The sequence below is a fragment of the Phacochoerus africanus genome, chromosome 4 (assembly GCF_016906955.1).
Source record: "Phacochoerus africanus isolate WHEZ1 chromosome 4, ROS_Pafr_v1, whole genome shotgun sequence".
In the NCBI taxonomy this organism is placed as follows: Eukaryota; Metazoa; Chordata; class Mammalia; order Artiodactyla; family Suidae; genus Phacochoerus; species Phacochoerus africanus.
The window spans coordinates 6400553-6415572 of NC_062547.1; the positions used below are offsets into that span (position 1 = coordinate 6400553).

Here is a 15020-nt window from a genome sequence, read left to right on the forward strand (position 1 = left end):
TTCCATTTATACGACGTTTAAGAACAGGCAAAACTGATCTGTGACGATACAGGTCAGAACAGCAGTACCTGTGGGTGGGGGATGGTGACGGGGAGGTGGTACAGCAGGTTGTGAGCTGTTGGAAACATTCTACACCTTGATCAGGGTGGTAGCTGCATGCATTTACATACATGTAAAAAAATCACTGGGCTGAACACGTTGGATGAGTGCACTTTACTGTACGTGTGTTAAACTTCGAATTTTGTCAACAACCTAAATATAAGCCTCAAAATTATAAAACTACTAGAAGAAAACATAAGGGTGACTTGTTCGTGACCTCAAATTTGGCAATGGATTCTTAGCTTGGACTGTGGGAACGTGAGCAACAAAGAAAGCGATCATCCACCTCGAGGGATGAAGCAGTGGCTTGGTCTTTCCCATCACTGAGCAAAAAAAAACTGATACATTGGAATTCATAAAAGTTATAAAAATGTGCATCAAAGGACATTATGAAAAATGTGCAAAGACAACGTACAGAATGGCAGGAAATATTTGCTAACACATATATCTGTTCATTGGGAGTTCCTGTCGTGGCTCAGTAGGTTAAGGACCCGACTTTGTCTCTATGAGGATGTGGTATGATTCTCAGTGGGTTAAGGATCTGGCATTGCTGGAAGCTACAGCATAGGTTGCAGATGCGGCTCAGATCTGCTGCAGCTCTGATTCGGCCCCTGGCTGGGGACCTGCCATATGCTGCTGGTGCAGCCATAAAATGGGAAAAAAATACACACACACACCCATAAATGGCCATTGAACATTTGAAAAGATATTCATTGGTCATTAAGGAACATGACTGGCTATTAAGGAAATGCAGATCAGGGCTCAATAATATATTGCTTCACTTTTCTGGGATGTATTTTTTAAATGGAAAATAATCTGTGTTGGCCAGGAGGTAGAGAAATTAGAACCCTCAGGCACTTCTGGTAGGAAGGTACAATGATACAAGCACTTTGTCAAACAGTCTAGCAGTTTCTCACAAGGTTAAACAGAGTTACCATATGACCCAGAAATACCACTGTTAGGTATATACCCAAGATAAATGGAAACATGTCCACACAAAAGTCCATAGAAGCATTATTCATAATAGCCAAAAAGTAGAAACAATATCCAATATCCACCAACTGGTGAATAAATCAATGGTGGTATATCCATACAGTAGAATATTATTCAGCCATGAAAAGGAACAAAGTGTTGATACATGCTACAGCATTGATGAGCCTGGAAAATATTATGCTAAGTAAAACAAACCAGATACAAAAGGTCACAAATTGTATAATTCCATTTAAATGAAGTGTCCTGATTAGGCAAATCTACAGAGATAGAAAGCAGAGTTGCGGTTACCAAGGGATGGGAAGAGGGGCAAATTGGAAGTGATTACTTAATGAGTTTGGAGTGTTTTCCTGGGATGATTTAAAAATTTTGAAACTAGAGAGAAGTGGTCGTTGCACCACATTATGAGTGCACAAAATTCCATTGAAATGTCCACTTTAAAATGGCTAGTTGGGAGTTCCTGTTGTGGTTCAGTGGTAACGAAACCAACTAGTACCATGAGGACTCAGATTTGATCCCTGGCCTCGCTCAGTGGGTTAAGGATCCGGCGTTGCTGTGAGCTGTGGTGTTGGTCTCAGACGCAGTTCAGATCTGGCATTGCTGTAACTGTGACATAGATTGGCGGCAGCAGCTCCGATTGGACCCCTAGCCTGGGAACTTTCACATGCTACACATGTGGTCCTAAAAAAAAAAGGCTAGTTGTACATTATGTGAATTTCACCTCATTGTAAAAATAAATCAACTTCAATGTAAATAGTGAATGGAAACTGAAAAACTTAAACACCACCTCCAACTTACAGACTCTGCTGAGTGCAAACCACACTTATCCACCGTGTCCTTTTGCCTCAGTGCAGCCCTGAGAGGTGGAGACTGTCTGGGTTCAGAGAGGGAAAGGGATTGAGCCAGGCTCACACAGCTGCCAAGGGACAGTGCCTGGGTCTCTCAGACCTCCTGGCCCCAGACTCCCCGCATCACTGTGGCCCCCTGGGATTCTTGCCTGGCCTCCCTGGGTGAGAGCCGGTGAGGTCAGGGGCCAGGAACGTTGCTGAAGCCACGAAATGGGAGTTAGTGACTGAGGAGCTTGGAATGTGCTGCCTCTGAAAGGACGTCCTTGTGGCTCCACCGACGGTTAGAGCAGGAAGGGACTTTCAGACTCCTGTAATCACACACACACACACACACACACACACTCATGAGATCTGAGCCCCTAATCTGTCACTGTCCCAGGCTGCCTGGGGAGCTGTGCAGGGTGGTGTTTCTGGGACCGGCAGAGGGATGCAGTCAAGGCTGACCTGTGTTAGGCCACCACCTGGCTGCCTATGTCACCCTGACTTGTCCTGCTTGGGCTCAGCCGAGGAGTTCAGATCTCAGTGTGTGTGTGTGTGTGTGGGTGTGCACATGTGTGTTGTATGACTGCCTTAGCAAGTGATCAGAGCCCCCGCACTCCCACCCAAGGCTTTTTATCAACATAGGTATTTATCTTTGCTATTGTTATATGCTGCATGAAGCACATGGCATTTTATATGTATTCTCCAACAATCCCGAGATGTTGTCATCATCATATAGTCATATACAATGATGATTAGGGCTTCACTTTACAGAGGAGGCTCTGAGACCTCTGAGGCCTCACCTAGGTCACACTGCTGGTGAGCAGCCTGGTAGAATTCAAAGCCAGCTCTCAGACTTGTCTGATTCCCGCACATATGTTCCTTTCCATGAGTCACACTGCCTCAAAAAAATCTCTCTCTCTTTCCATCTCTCCCTCTCCCTCTCTCTCTCACACACCCACCCACACCCACCCACCCACACCCACACACCTGTATATTTCTCATTCTCATTCTGGTAAGCATTGGTTTCTTTTCTCTTTAGAAAATGACAAGCATCAAGTAGAATAAGGGCAAGGGAGAGGCACCAGGCTGGCAACCACCTTCTGAGCGTACATCGCTTTACAGCTTACAAAGCACTTTCACATGTGTGACCTCATTGAATCCCACAGCAGCCCCATGAGGTCAGCGGGAGGCTCAATTATTGCCACTGGGGCCGGGACTCAGAAAGAGGGTGACCTGCCCAGGGTAAGAGATAGAAAATGGTAACTCTGGGACTGCACGCCCCGGGCCAGGCTGGCCTCTTGGCTCTAAGTCCTGAACGCATCTACAGACCTTGGCCTCTGTCCCCAAGGACGGCAGCCCAGGATCCCACCTTCCTGAAATCCTCCTTCCCTGAGGTCAAAGCTGGAACCGATCAAAAGGAGGTACCATGGAAAGCAGGAGCATCCAGCTCTCTCTCAAGTGACCCTGGCGGCTCCTTACTTCATCTGGGCCTCAGTTTCCTCATCTGTAGAATGGGAAGAGACAGAGAAGCTGCTTTGGGGCGGTCCTCTCAGCACCAACATGTGTGAAAAGCTGTCTGTGAGGGCTTTGAAATCGCTTGCCCAAACCTGGGCTGGGAGCTCCCACAGCCCTGATTTGGCAACCTGCTTCGGCCACTTGCTTAGTGATCTTAGGCCCTTCATTTCCACATCTCTCAGCCTCACTTCCCCCATCTGTAAAATGGGGACGATAATGGCACCTACCTCGCAGCGCTGCTGGTCTTCGGCTGTTGACATTTGTCCCTGGCCTCACATTCATACAGACTTTTGACGTAATCTCCAAACAAGGCTAGTGACCACACAGTCCTGGAAGAGTAGTTACAGTATTTAAAGAAAATGATGTTTATCAGACCACAGGACAAGTGCCCCACTGCAGGCTTTCACTGCTTACAGAGGTTCTGAATGAAAACTTGTCCTGGCTCCTGAAATTACCCTGAGAGTAGGGCAATTACATTGCATAGTATTTGGGGATAGTTCAAAGCATTATCATGTCATTGTAAACATTTAAAATATACACCATGGAGTTCCCGTCGTGGCACAGTGGTTAACGAATCCGACAAGGAACCATGAGGTTGCGGGTTCGGTCCCTGCCCTTGCTCAGTGGGTTAACGATCCGGCGTTGCCGTGAGTTGTGGTGTAGGTTGCAGATGCAGCTCGGATCCCGCGTTGCTGTGGCTCTGGTGTAGGCTGGCGGCTACAGCTCTGATTCGACCCCTAGCCTGGGAACCTCCATATGCCGCGGGAGCGGCCCAAGAAATGGCAAAAAGACAAAAATAAAATAAAATAAAATATATACCATTTTTGGAGTTCTCTGGTGGCTCAACAGGTTGATGATCTGGCACTGTCATTGCTGTGGCTTGGGGCGCTGCTGTGGTGAGGGTGCCATCCCTGGCCTGGCAACTTCTGCATGCCAGCGGGCACAGCCAAATAAGTGTGTGTGTGTGTGTGTGTGTGTGTGTGTGTATCTACCACTTTTGTAATCCTGATTTGTCATTCACTTTTTAGTAAACCTGAACCTTAAGACAACGCCAGTGGAAGGGCTTCACACCACAGACTTGGATGGCGGTAGCACAGTTCCTGGCATGAAATAAGCACCCAGTAAATAATGATAATGATGATAATAATAATGCTATCACATTTGTAATCCATTTTACAGTTTCCAGACCCCTTTCATTCCAACCTCCCACGCGCGGCCAGGGCGCTGTGTGATTATTTCGTCCCATTTTACGGATGCAAGCGCTGAGGGCTCTGGGATCTGGTGGCGGGATCTAGGTCTGCGCAGGTGGAGGGCGAGGCGGGGCGGGGCGGGGCTGGGCTGGGCGGGGCGCAGGTGCCTCCGTCGGCGGGGGAATCCTTCGCTTCACCTGGGCGCGGCGAGGAAATTGCACCATGTATGGGCAGCTACGTCAGAGGAGGCGGACCTGCCGCTGTCGCAGGGGGACGTCAAGTCCGCCCTTTTTCCCCACCAAAAAGCGGTAGGAGGCGACGAAAAGTTCAGGGCGGACTGGCAAAAGGCGGTGCGATTGCAGAGGTGGAGCCCCGAGGTGACCAGCGCCGCTGAGGAACGCCCCCCCCCCCGCCCCAGTGGAAGTGGTTCAGCCCTAGGACTTTTCATTCATAAAAAGAAAAGACTCCGCGAGGAGCGAGTGAGTCAGAACCAGAGCCGCCGACACGGACCCCACAGAGCAGCCAGCCCAGGGCATGTTCCGAGACTTCGGGGAACCGGGACCGAGCTCCGGGGCCGGAGGTGCGTACGGCGGCCCGGCGCAGCCCCCAGTGACAGGCCAGCAGGTGAGAGGAACCCTACGCCCAGTGTCCCCAGGTGGACAGCGCCTGAGACGGTGCGGGCCGCTCCAGCACAATCAGGACCGGGGCCGGGAACCGCAGGAGGGAGTGGGGCTCGGAGGGGTGGCAGCGGATCCTGCCCATTCTCGGTTGTCCAAGGGCTCTTTTCCCCCCACAGCCCAGTGGGACGCGCGCGGCGGGGCGGGGGGGGGGGGAAACGAAGATCTGCGAACGTCCCCTCTCTGGCTCGCGCTCTTTCCCCCTCTCTCTGCGGTCTCTCCGTCCCTCCGTCTCTGTTACCGTCTTTCCTTCCTCCTGTCCACCGCCGATTTCTTTGTCCCATCTGCGTCCGAATGGGACCCCTTGTCCGGGATGAGTTCTAGTCCCGGCAGAATCAAAGAGAACTAAATTTCCAAGAGCCAGAGTCTGAGCTGCGGCCGAGATGTCCCCTCGCACAGACAGGATCTACCGGCGGGCTGGACCCGGCAGACTGGGAATCCTGGGCGGTCTGTCTGTGATCATCCCGGCGCCCGCGCGTTTGTCTGTCCCTCCCCATCCCGTCGCCAGATCCTTATCGTCATCTCGGCGCAGTGGAGCCTGGTGGGCTCCGGGAGACTGGCTCTTGACCCTTTTACGGGATGCGGCCGGCAGAGACCGTGAGGTGCATGGGGACGTGCGCGGGGTCAGGCTGCGGGCAACTCCCGCGCCCCCGGCTCTCGGCACCAAACGGCGCCCGCTCCCGGCAGGGGGGAACCTGGGAGGCTGCAGGTGCCCATTTCCTGTCGAGGGGCCGTGAGCACGTGTCGCTAGGGGAGGGAAGGAGCGGCGTCCGTTCCGCCGAGTCACGGCAGCCGAGTCACGGTGGCTGACTCACGCGGGGCGCCCCTCCCTTCCTGGCCCGGAGGGGCCCGGGCCTGGACAACCTCGGGAGCTGGAGATGCCGCCGGCGGTACCTTGGCCCGAAACTGGGGTCACTGGGCCATTGGGCCCGCAGCACTAAGCCGGGGACACTGCTGTCCTGACTTGTCTGGGCTTGTGGGGCGCTTCCCGGACGACTGGGCGCCCACACCCAGGGCTTGAATCTCGTTCTTTTTCCAAACAGTAAGCCCCCATCTCAACCCATTCCTCACGTTTCTGGCTGGAAGGGAATTGTGGCAGGTGATACCTGGAGCACATACTGTGCAGCTCTGCCTGGTGCCGGGCAGTTTCCGCCTCATTTATCTTAACTCCTAGAATCTAAGACCCCACTGATACTAAAACCGATCATTATTTTGTAGCACAAAAATTGTTTTCAAGTTGCCAATTGAACTATGAGAGCTGCTATTCAGAGCCACTAAAGGGTACTTCTTAGCATCATTGAAATGCTGTAATCCCTCCCTGTGACAATATTAAAAACGAGGAGACTGAGGCACACTGAGATTAAATAATTTGCCCAGAGAGCCAGTAAATGGCTGAGTTAAGATCAAAGCCGGGATAGCCTGAACCCAGAGCAGCGGTCCTTGTCCACACTTACCAGGCTCTCTCACACACATCCTCTCACCTGATTCTCACAATCACCCTTGAAGCCAGAAGCTGTCACTCTCCTCTTCATGCCGATGAGACTCAGGCTGCATGCAAGAGTGGGCAAGGGCCTGGCTTCCTGGGCACAAACCTGCTTCCCACTTACTGGCTGTGCGTCTATGGAGAACTGTTTTCCTGTCTGAAAATGAAGATACTGTTGTGTAAATTATATGAGTCAGGATTAGCAAAGTTGTTGGGCCAGTGCCTGGAATTCACACTTTCTTAGCTCCGATGGGAGAAATGGAGGCCCCAGAGGTTGTGTGACCTGCCTAAAGTCACACAGTTCATAAGCAGGGATGCCTGCCAAGCTGCGCCCTCTCTGGTCTCTCAGAACCAGCAGTTGCCTTGAGGGTGGGCAGCAATGTGACTTCTGTCCCCTGGAAGCCCCTCCGTCCCCACAGACCTCATCCCTAGTCCTCTGTGTCTTATCCCTCAGAAGTTCCACCTCGTGCCAAGCATCAACGCTGTGAGTGGCAGCCAGGAGCTGCAGTGGATGGTACAGCCTCACTTCCTGGGACCCAGCAGCTACCCCAGGCCTCTGGCTTACCCCCAGTACAGTCCCCCACAACCCCGGCCGGGAGTCATCCAGGCTCTGGGGCCAACTCCGGCAGTGCGTCGCCGGCACTGTGAACAGGTAAGGAGCAGAGGCATTTGCACAGGTTCCTGTGCCCGCAGGGGTGCTGAGGTGAAAAAGATAAGCTCTTGCTGAAAAGCAGAACACAGGCTTAGAAGGAGGGTGGGGAGAATAGGTCCACTGGTGACTACTGGCCAAGGCAGAAAGTGATAAGAGCCCCCGGGGAGACCCAGAAGGCAAAGTGGTCACTGGTGGATCAGGGAAAACTTCCTGGAGGTGGAGGCATATTAGCTGAGAAAGATAGGTGGGATTTGCATAGAGAGATTTGCATGCCCCTTCCAGGTAGAGGGGACGGCAGGAGCAGGAATGGAGGTGGAGGAGTTCCCGTCATGGCGCAGCGGAAACAAATCCGACTAGTATCCATGAGGATGAGGGTTCAATTCCTGGCCTCACCCAGTGGGTCAGGGATCCAGCGTTGCTGTGGCTGTGGTGTAGGCCGGCAGCTGCAGCTCAGATTCACCCCCTAGCCTGGGAACCGCCATATGCCACAGGTATGGCCCTGAAGCACAAAAAAAAGAAAAAAAAAAGGCTTGGAGGTGGAAGGGAGAATGTATAAGATGGAAAGTCATGTGGACAGTGGAGGGTGGCCTGAGCTGTCTGTGGAGCTGGGGAGAGAAGGGGAAGGAGAGAGTTCCCTTCAGCTACTCTCTGGGGTACAGTTTCCCTGTCTCATTTGATCCTCGCAAAAACCCTCTTGGGAATGGACGCTGGCTTCCCCCTTTGACAGCCAAGGAAATGAAGGCACAGAGAGGTGGTCACTTGCCTAAGATCTCAGAAGCAGTGAGTAATGAGACCGGTCTGTCCAATTCTAAGATCATATCTTCACCATCAAACCTGTCTCACCCGAAGCTAAGAGAAGGCTTGAGGCTGAGAGACCTGGGACCTCTTGCCTCCCCAGCCAGGGTTCCTGCCTGCACACTGCTAATAAAGTCCTTACCAGAATAAACGAGAGCTACAGGGTCGTTATGGGAGTGGCTCCTCTCGCCTCTCCCCGGGGGCCTTTTGGTATATGAGGCTGTAGTGGGGTGAGGGCTGCACATTAAAGAGCTTGCTCTGCCTGCCACAGGGGAGAGGATGGAGAGGAGGTCAGGATCCTGAGAAAGATGTGCAACGGGTCAGGGGAGGCTTACCCAGAACCAGATTGGCTTGCCTTTGTGACAACTGGAAGGGGGAACCATAGGCAGGCTCCTGGACTTCCCTCCATGTCCAGAGGGTGGCCCTTTGATCCTGGGTAGTCCTAGACTGGGGCTGTGAGCTGTGAGTGGGGTCCTTTAGGGGTAGGTGGTCTCCATTAGCTGATCTCTTCTAATAGAGGGAGTGCTTTTTAATTTCTGCTCTGGAATCACAAACAAGTTATGTGTCTTTCCTTGTATGAAAAGTTGGGTTAAGAATCTTAGCCGGCACATAGTAGATTCCCAACATATAACTGTACTTAGCAGCTCTCATTAGCTCCTCCTAGTGCTTACACAGCCCTTGAGAAAGAGGAGACTTGGTTATCAAGAGACTGAAAAGAATGAAGGTCTTTTGAGAAGGAGTGGCCTGGTCCCAGAGGCTCAGAGGAGGAAAGGCCACTTCTGGCTGCGGAATGAAAGAAGGCTTCCAGGAAGGGGGAGTGGGGGTGTGTGACTGGGTGGGCATCTTCACTGAGTCCTCGGAGAGGAGGGTTAAGGTTTGTGGAGCAACAGGGAAGGACATTCCCGAGAGGAATTATAGGAGGTAAAAGCTGGGTGCGAGGAGGAAATGTGACTAGTCCAACCTTAGTAAAGCCGGGAACCGGATAGAGAGCGGTGGTCCCTAAAGGGCAGGCTCGGGACGCCCCTGCACTGCCTGCGCTCCGCCAGGGTCCTATCCCTGGGCCAGCGCACAGAGCCCGCACCTCACTGTTCTCTCTACCCCCCAGATCAGCCCCGAGGAGGAGGAACGCCGTCGAGTGAGGCGCGAGCGGAACAAGCTAGCCGCCGCCAAGTGCAGGAACCGAAGGAAAGAACTGACCGACTTCCTGCAGTCGGTGAGCACCGGCGAGTGAGGAGGGTGCCTAGGTCCCGACCCACCCAACCTCAGAGGCCCCTACGTTCCCAAGAGCCCCGCGGGGCTGCAGGGGGCACCGGTTTATGAGGTCCCCTCCCCCCAGCTCCCTAACGAGGAAAAAGTGATTAAAAATTCGTTGCAGCGCGTCTCACTCTCAACAGAGTAGAGCTGGAGCTGAGCCGGACGACATCCTTAGAAGATGCCCCAGGCCTGATGGGAAACATGCCCATTTTCCTCCCGAGGACTCATGGGAATTGTAGTCCAGATTCGCTGGAGACTCCCCACCCCCGCCCCAACCTCCCAACCACTAGCGCCGCGGGAGGCTCCGCGGTATTCAGCCCTCATCTTCTTGACTCTTCTCCTGATCCTCCCCAGGAGACCGACAAACTGGAGGACGAGAAAGCCGGGCTGCAGCGAGAGATTGAGGAGCTGCAGAAGCAGAAGGAGCGCCTGGAGCTGGTGCTGGAAGCCCACCGGCCCATCTGCAAAATCCCAGAAGGGACCAGGGAGAGCGACACCAGCGGCACAGGCGGTACCAGTGGCACCAGCAGCCCGCCAGACCCTTCCCGCCCTGTGCCTTGTATCTCCCTTTCCCCTGGGCCTGTGCTTGAACCGGAAGCATTGCACACTCCCACGCTCATGACCACACCCTCCCTGACTCCTTTCACCCCCAGTCTGGTCTTCACCTACCCCAGCACCCCGGAGCCCTGTGCCTCAGCCCATCGTAGGAGTAGCAGCAGCAGTGGGGACCCCTCTTCTGACCCCCTTGGCTCCCCAACCCTCCTGGCCTTATGAGACACTCCGGCCCCCCTCCCTCCGGGTGCCACACTAACCAACATCTCCCTGCCCATTGGTACAGCTGGCCTGGACCATATCTTATATCCAACCCCATCAGGTTCTTCTCCATCCCTCCAGATGAGACTGAGCATATTTTGCATATTTTGTAGAGCTAGCCTGGGGCACCAAAGCTGCGCACTTTTTCTCTAGAGCTGGCCTCTCTAGCACAATTTGCACAAAATCTGAGACAAAATATTTCCTCTTTGTTCAAGAAAAACTTGAGCAGCTCCCAAGAGACTTTGGAGATCCTCAGAGGTCCTCTGGAGTCCTGAACCCCTGCAGACCACCCCTACAGTCTTCATCACCCTCTTCCTATGATCCACCCAACCCTACCGCCAACAGATGATACTCTACCAGCCTAAAACACTAACTCACCCAGCCCCACTGCCAGCAGCACCAGGTTCCTGAACCAAGACTCTCTGCCAGCCCCTCATAAGTGGAAGGGGTCAGGAGGGTGCCAGAGGCTTCTGTGATGAGCTGTCCTGTGCCCCCAGCTCTGAGAAGACTTTAGCTCCAGGGAATCCAAGCATCCATAGCAAGAGCAGCTGCTATTTATTTTCCTAAAGAGAGTATTTTTATACAAACCTGCTAAAATGGAATAAAAGCCTTGAAGCTCTGGCCTGCTCTCATTGGACCCAGAGGCTAAAGGGAGAACCTTTGGAGCCAGAAGCCCTAGGCTCCCATCAGAGCTCCTCCAACTCACTATATGACCTTGGAGAAATTATTCACTATTTCGGGACCTCGATTTTCTTATCTGACAAATGAGGCTGCATCTGTTCTGCCTATCTCCAGGACTGAAAGGAGGAAGAGAAAAGCTGTGGGTTGCCAAGCCAAGAGGATTATCATCTTCCTCCTGGTGGGGGCCCGCAGTGCTCCTGCTGTGCCACAGGCTGCTAAGCCCCTTCCAGCCTCAGGGGAGGCCGGCTGAGTGGGTTTTAGGCCCCCAACACCTGCTTCCTGCCCCATTGTCTTGGACAGGAAGGAGCTGGGAAGGGAGCCGGAGCCACTTCAGGGGCCGGATCACAGCCTGTCTTGGAGCCTGATGGGGGTGGGGGGTGGGCGGTGGTTTACCAGGGTCCCACATCCCGTTCCAGGATTGAGGTAATGGGGAGTCAGCCACCTTAGTTCTGCAGTCCCTCCGGATGGGAACGGTACCCCATCACCAAGTCCCCGCCCTCCTCCCAACGCCGGCGAGTCCCAAACAGACGCTGGCCGGGCCATGGGCTCTGCTTCCTTCTCAGTTTATTAGCCCCCACCCAGCCTCCAGCAAGTCCCTCCGCTCCAGCCTCCAGTCCCCTGCTGCCCCGCCAGCGAGAGCCAGGGGCCCTCCTCAGCGTCAGGGTTTTCTAAGTCCATGCAAGCGGCCCCTCGTGCGCAGCCGGGGCGGCGTTCGAGTCCCGAAGTTCACTGCAATCCCGGCGCTTGGGGACCAATCCTGGCGGGCGTCGGCGGGAAGCTGTACCCTCAATCATCTGGGGAACAGGCCAGAGGCAACTGATCGGGACTGCCCACGCTGCCGGTACTGGAGCTTCCATCGCCCAGGTCACGGGGACCGCACGGGGGCAAAGCCAGCTCGGGTGTTGGCGCAGCGCCTGAGCCCCCCGAGCCGCCGGGGCCGCCGCGGGGGCCCCACTCCTCGCCCAGCGCCAGGCAGAGCTCCTTAAGCGCCAGGTTCTCCCGCAGCAGCTCCTCCTGGCGGCCCTCCAGCTCCGCCAGCTTCTGCCAACAACCGCCTAGGTCCTCGCGCACGGCTCGGGATGCTTGGGTTCCGAAGAGCTGCCACTGGCGCGCGGCGCGCCGCCCGCGCTGGCGCTCCGAGTCCAGGAAGCAGCAGAGGTCGCGCAGCTCGCGGTTCTCGGCTTGTAGGCGCCGGTTAAGCTGCTTGAGCTCGCGGATCTCGCCCAGATGACCCTGTAGCTGCCGATTCACCTCCTGCATGAGGCGGCCGCGCTGCACCAGAGCCGCCAGGCGCGCCGCCTCCTCCCGCCGCAGGCGCCGCACCAGCTCCTCCTTGCCCAGAGCCGCCATCTCCTCATCCGTCAGCTCCTCCAGGCCGCCCGTCTCGGCCTCCATGGCTGCTCAGGCCTCTGGAGCATCGCCTGCCCGCCGCCGCGGCCCAGGAGCCCCACGACGAGCTCCGCGGCGCCGGGGTTCTAGCACCCGCTCGGCAGACTGTCTGTGGTTAAGCGAGCGTAGGATGCAGCAGTCGCGCGGGGGTGGGCACGCGGCGGGGCGCGCGCCGGGGCGGGGCCACATGACGTTAAGGAAAGACAGCCAATCTGGGAAAGGCTCCTCGGAAAGGGGCGGGACCTGGGCGCCGGGGTGGGGGCGAGAGAGGGAGGGCGAGAGAGAGTGACCGTTCCCGGTCCACTCGGACTGCGGAGTCCCCGACCCTCGTGCACCTTGGGTACCCGCGTCACCGACCTCTGTTCCAGTCAACCCTAAACTAGGCGCTTCGAACTTCCCAATTCCCAACATCCTCAGGCTCGAGCCTAGGCCTCTCGGCTCCTCCCGAGAACTAAGAATCGGATGGCGGGGGTGGGGGTGGGGGCTCCCACCCTCCCCCTACCGAACCTAGACGGGCCGCCTTTCCATCCTTCCTAGCTTAGCTTGAGCTCGACAGTCTCGGCTCACTGAGTTTCGCTCCCAGTTCTCGGAACCCTAAATCCTAAGGTCCTGGCTCACCATCGGCCTACGGAGTGTTCCTGCTTGGTGGGAGAGGCATACAAGGGATTCGTTTGTTCAGAAAACCTTTTTTTTCTTTTTTCAAAAAACCATTATTGTGTGTGAGATCCACGCAGAAATAAACTTAATCAAAATCCTATACTGTCCTCAAAGAGATCTTAATTTGGCAAAGGAGACAAGCTGTGCTAAATCCCAGAAGCAAATGGAGAAAAGAGCATATTTTGAGGGACTGCCTTCCACCCGCAAAAATTTTCCCAATAGAGGTGACATCTGAGGGACTCTAAAAGATGCATAGGGGAGTTCCCATCGTGGCGCAGTGGTTAACGAATCCAACAAGTAACCATGAGGTTTTGGGTTCAATCCCTGGCCTTGTTCAGTGGGTTAAGGATCCAGCATTGCCGTGAGCTGTGGTGTAGGTCGAAGTTTCGGCTCGGCTCGGATCCTGCATTGCTGTGGTTCTGGCCTAGGCCGGTGGCTACAGCCCCGATTTGACCCCTAGCCTGAGAACCCCCACGTGCCGACCAAAAAAAAAAAAGCATAGGACTGGAGTTCCTGTTGTGACTCAGCGGTTCGAACCCAACTAGTATCTATGAAGACATGGGTTCCATCCCTGACCCCTCTCAGTAAGTTAGGGATCTAGTGGTGAGCTGCGGTGACGGTCACAGACCCAGCTGGGATCTGGTGTGGCTGTGGCACAGGCTGGAGGCTGCAGCTCCAATTTGACCCTTAGCCCGAGAACTTCCATATGCCACAGGTGCAGCCCTAAAAAAACAAAAAACAAAAAACAAAACAACAACAAAAAATAGGACTTTGGCAAGTAAGGAGAAAACTATTTCAGGGACAGGGAGTGGCATGATGAAAGTCACTGCGGGTGGGAAAGGGCCTAGCTGCTTTAACAACAATGAAAATAGCTTGATATACATCTTTTTAAAAAGGCAAGTGCTTAAGGAAAGTGGTAAGAGAGGGAGGAAGGCAACAAAGGTAGTCAGAAGCCAGATTCTTAAGGGCTTTCAGCATGAGGCTGGAGCGTGTGCACAGGCCAGTAAGGATTTAAGCAGAGGAGGAACATTTTAAAATATGCATTTATTAGAAAGGTTGTTTGAACTGCTGTGTGGGATGGACCATAGGGAGGAGATGTAGGCAGAGAGATTACTAAGAACACTGTGTCAATGGGCAAGGAGAGCTCTGCAGAAGGACCAGGCTGGGACAGTGCCAGCAGGGGGTGGAGCAGATAAAACAGATATTACAAATATTCAGGAGGCAAATCAGCAGAACTGAATATGTGGAGAGAGGAGTATGGGAGCTTTCTGGCATGAGAACAGGGTGGATGTTGGGGCTGTCACTGTGATAGGAACACAGGAAAGAAACAGATTAGGGAGTCCAACAGGTCTATCTGGCTTTTGAGGGGCCTCTGGGGGACCAGTGTGGAAAGAGTCACATAGAGGCGGTCCTCTGGATGTGCACTTCCAGGCAGAGCATTAAGCTGCAGAATAAGAGAGGGCATTAGTTTGTTGGGGCCAGGGTGGGGTGGATTAAAACCGTGGGAGCAGCTGCCCCATGCTCAAGAGAGGGGCTCACCCACAGGAGGGGTGGAGGGGCTGAGGGGCTCCCAGCAAGGGCCTGTGGAAGTCTGGCTAGAATTTTCTTTTTTTAGGGCGGCACCTGCAGCATTTGAAGTTCCCAGGCTAGGGATGGAATTGGAGCTGTAGCCGCCAGCCTATGCCATAGCAATGTGGTATGTGAGTCGCGTCTGCGACCTCCACCACAGCCCTTGGCAACCCGGATCCTCAACCCACTGAGCGAGGCCAGGGTTAGAACCCGCATCCTCAGGGACAGTAGTCAGGTTCTTAACCCGCTGAGCCACAACAGGAAGAAAATATTTAGGATAGAACCCCGCGAACCCCCTAAATTTAGGATACAGGTCAAAGTAGGGAGGCCCCGAAGAGGCCAGAGAAAAAGCAGGAGCATGTGGGGGGTTGCCGGGGCTGGGGACACTGACCGAAGGCCTCGCCTCCGGACGCCCACCCGGCCGGG

The 15020-nt window shown here is 54.4% G+C and overlaps 2 protein-coding genes across 2 annotated transcripts; one reads left to right on the top strand and one right to left on the bottom strand.

The window, feature by feature from the left end:
* Positions 1 to 4913: 4913 nt before the first annotated feature.
* FOSL1 (FOS like 1, AP-1 transcription factor subunit) lies at positions 4914 to 10918 on the top strand. The gene is made up of 4 exons (XM_047775240.1): positions 4914 to 5248; positions 7239 to 7436; positions 9337 to 9444; positions 9840 to 10918. The coding sequence occupies exons 1-4, from the start codon at positions 5159 to 5161 to the stop codon at positions 10257 to 10259; spliced, it is 816 nt and encodes a 271-aa protein (XP_047631196.1). The 5' UTR covers positions 4914 to 5158; the 3' UTR covers positions 10260 to 10918.
* Positions 10919 to 11526: 608 nt separating this feature from the next.
* CCDC85B (coiled-coil domain containing 85B) lies at positions 11527 to 12555 on the bottom strand. Its single transcript, XM_047775241.1, has one exon. It carries the CDS (start codon positions 12372 to 12374, stop codon positions 11766 to 11768), a length of 609 nt encoding a protein of 202 aa, XP_047631197.1. The 5' UTR covers positions 12375 to 12555; the 3' UTR covers positions 11527 to 11765.
* Positions 12556 to 15020: the final 2465 nt, after the last annotated feature.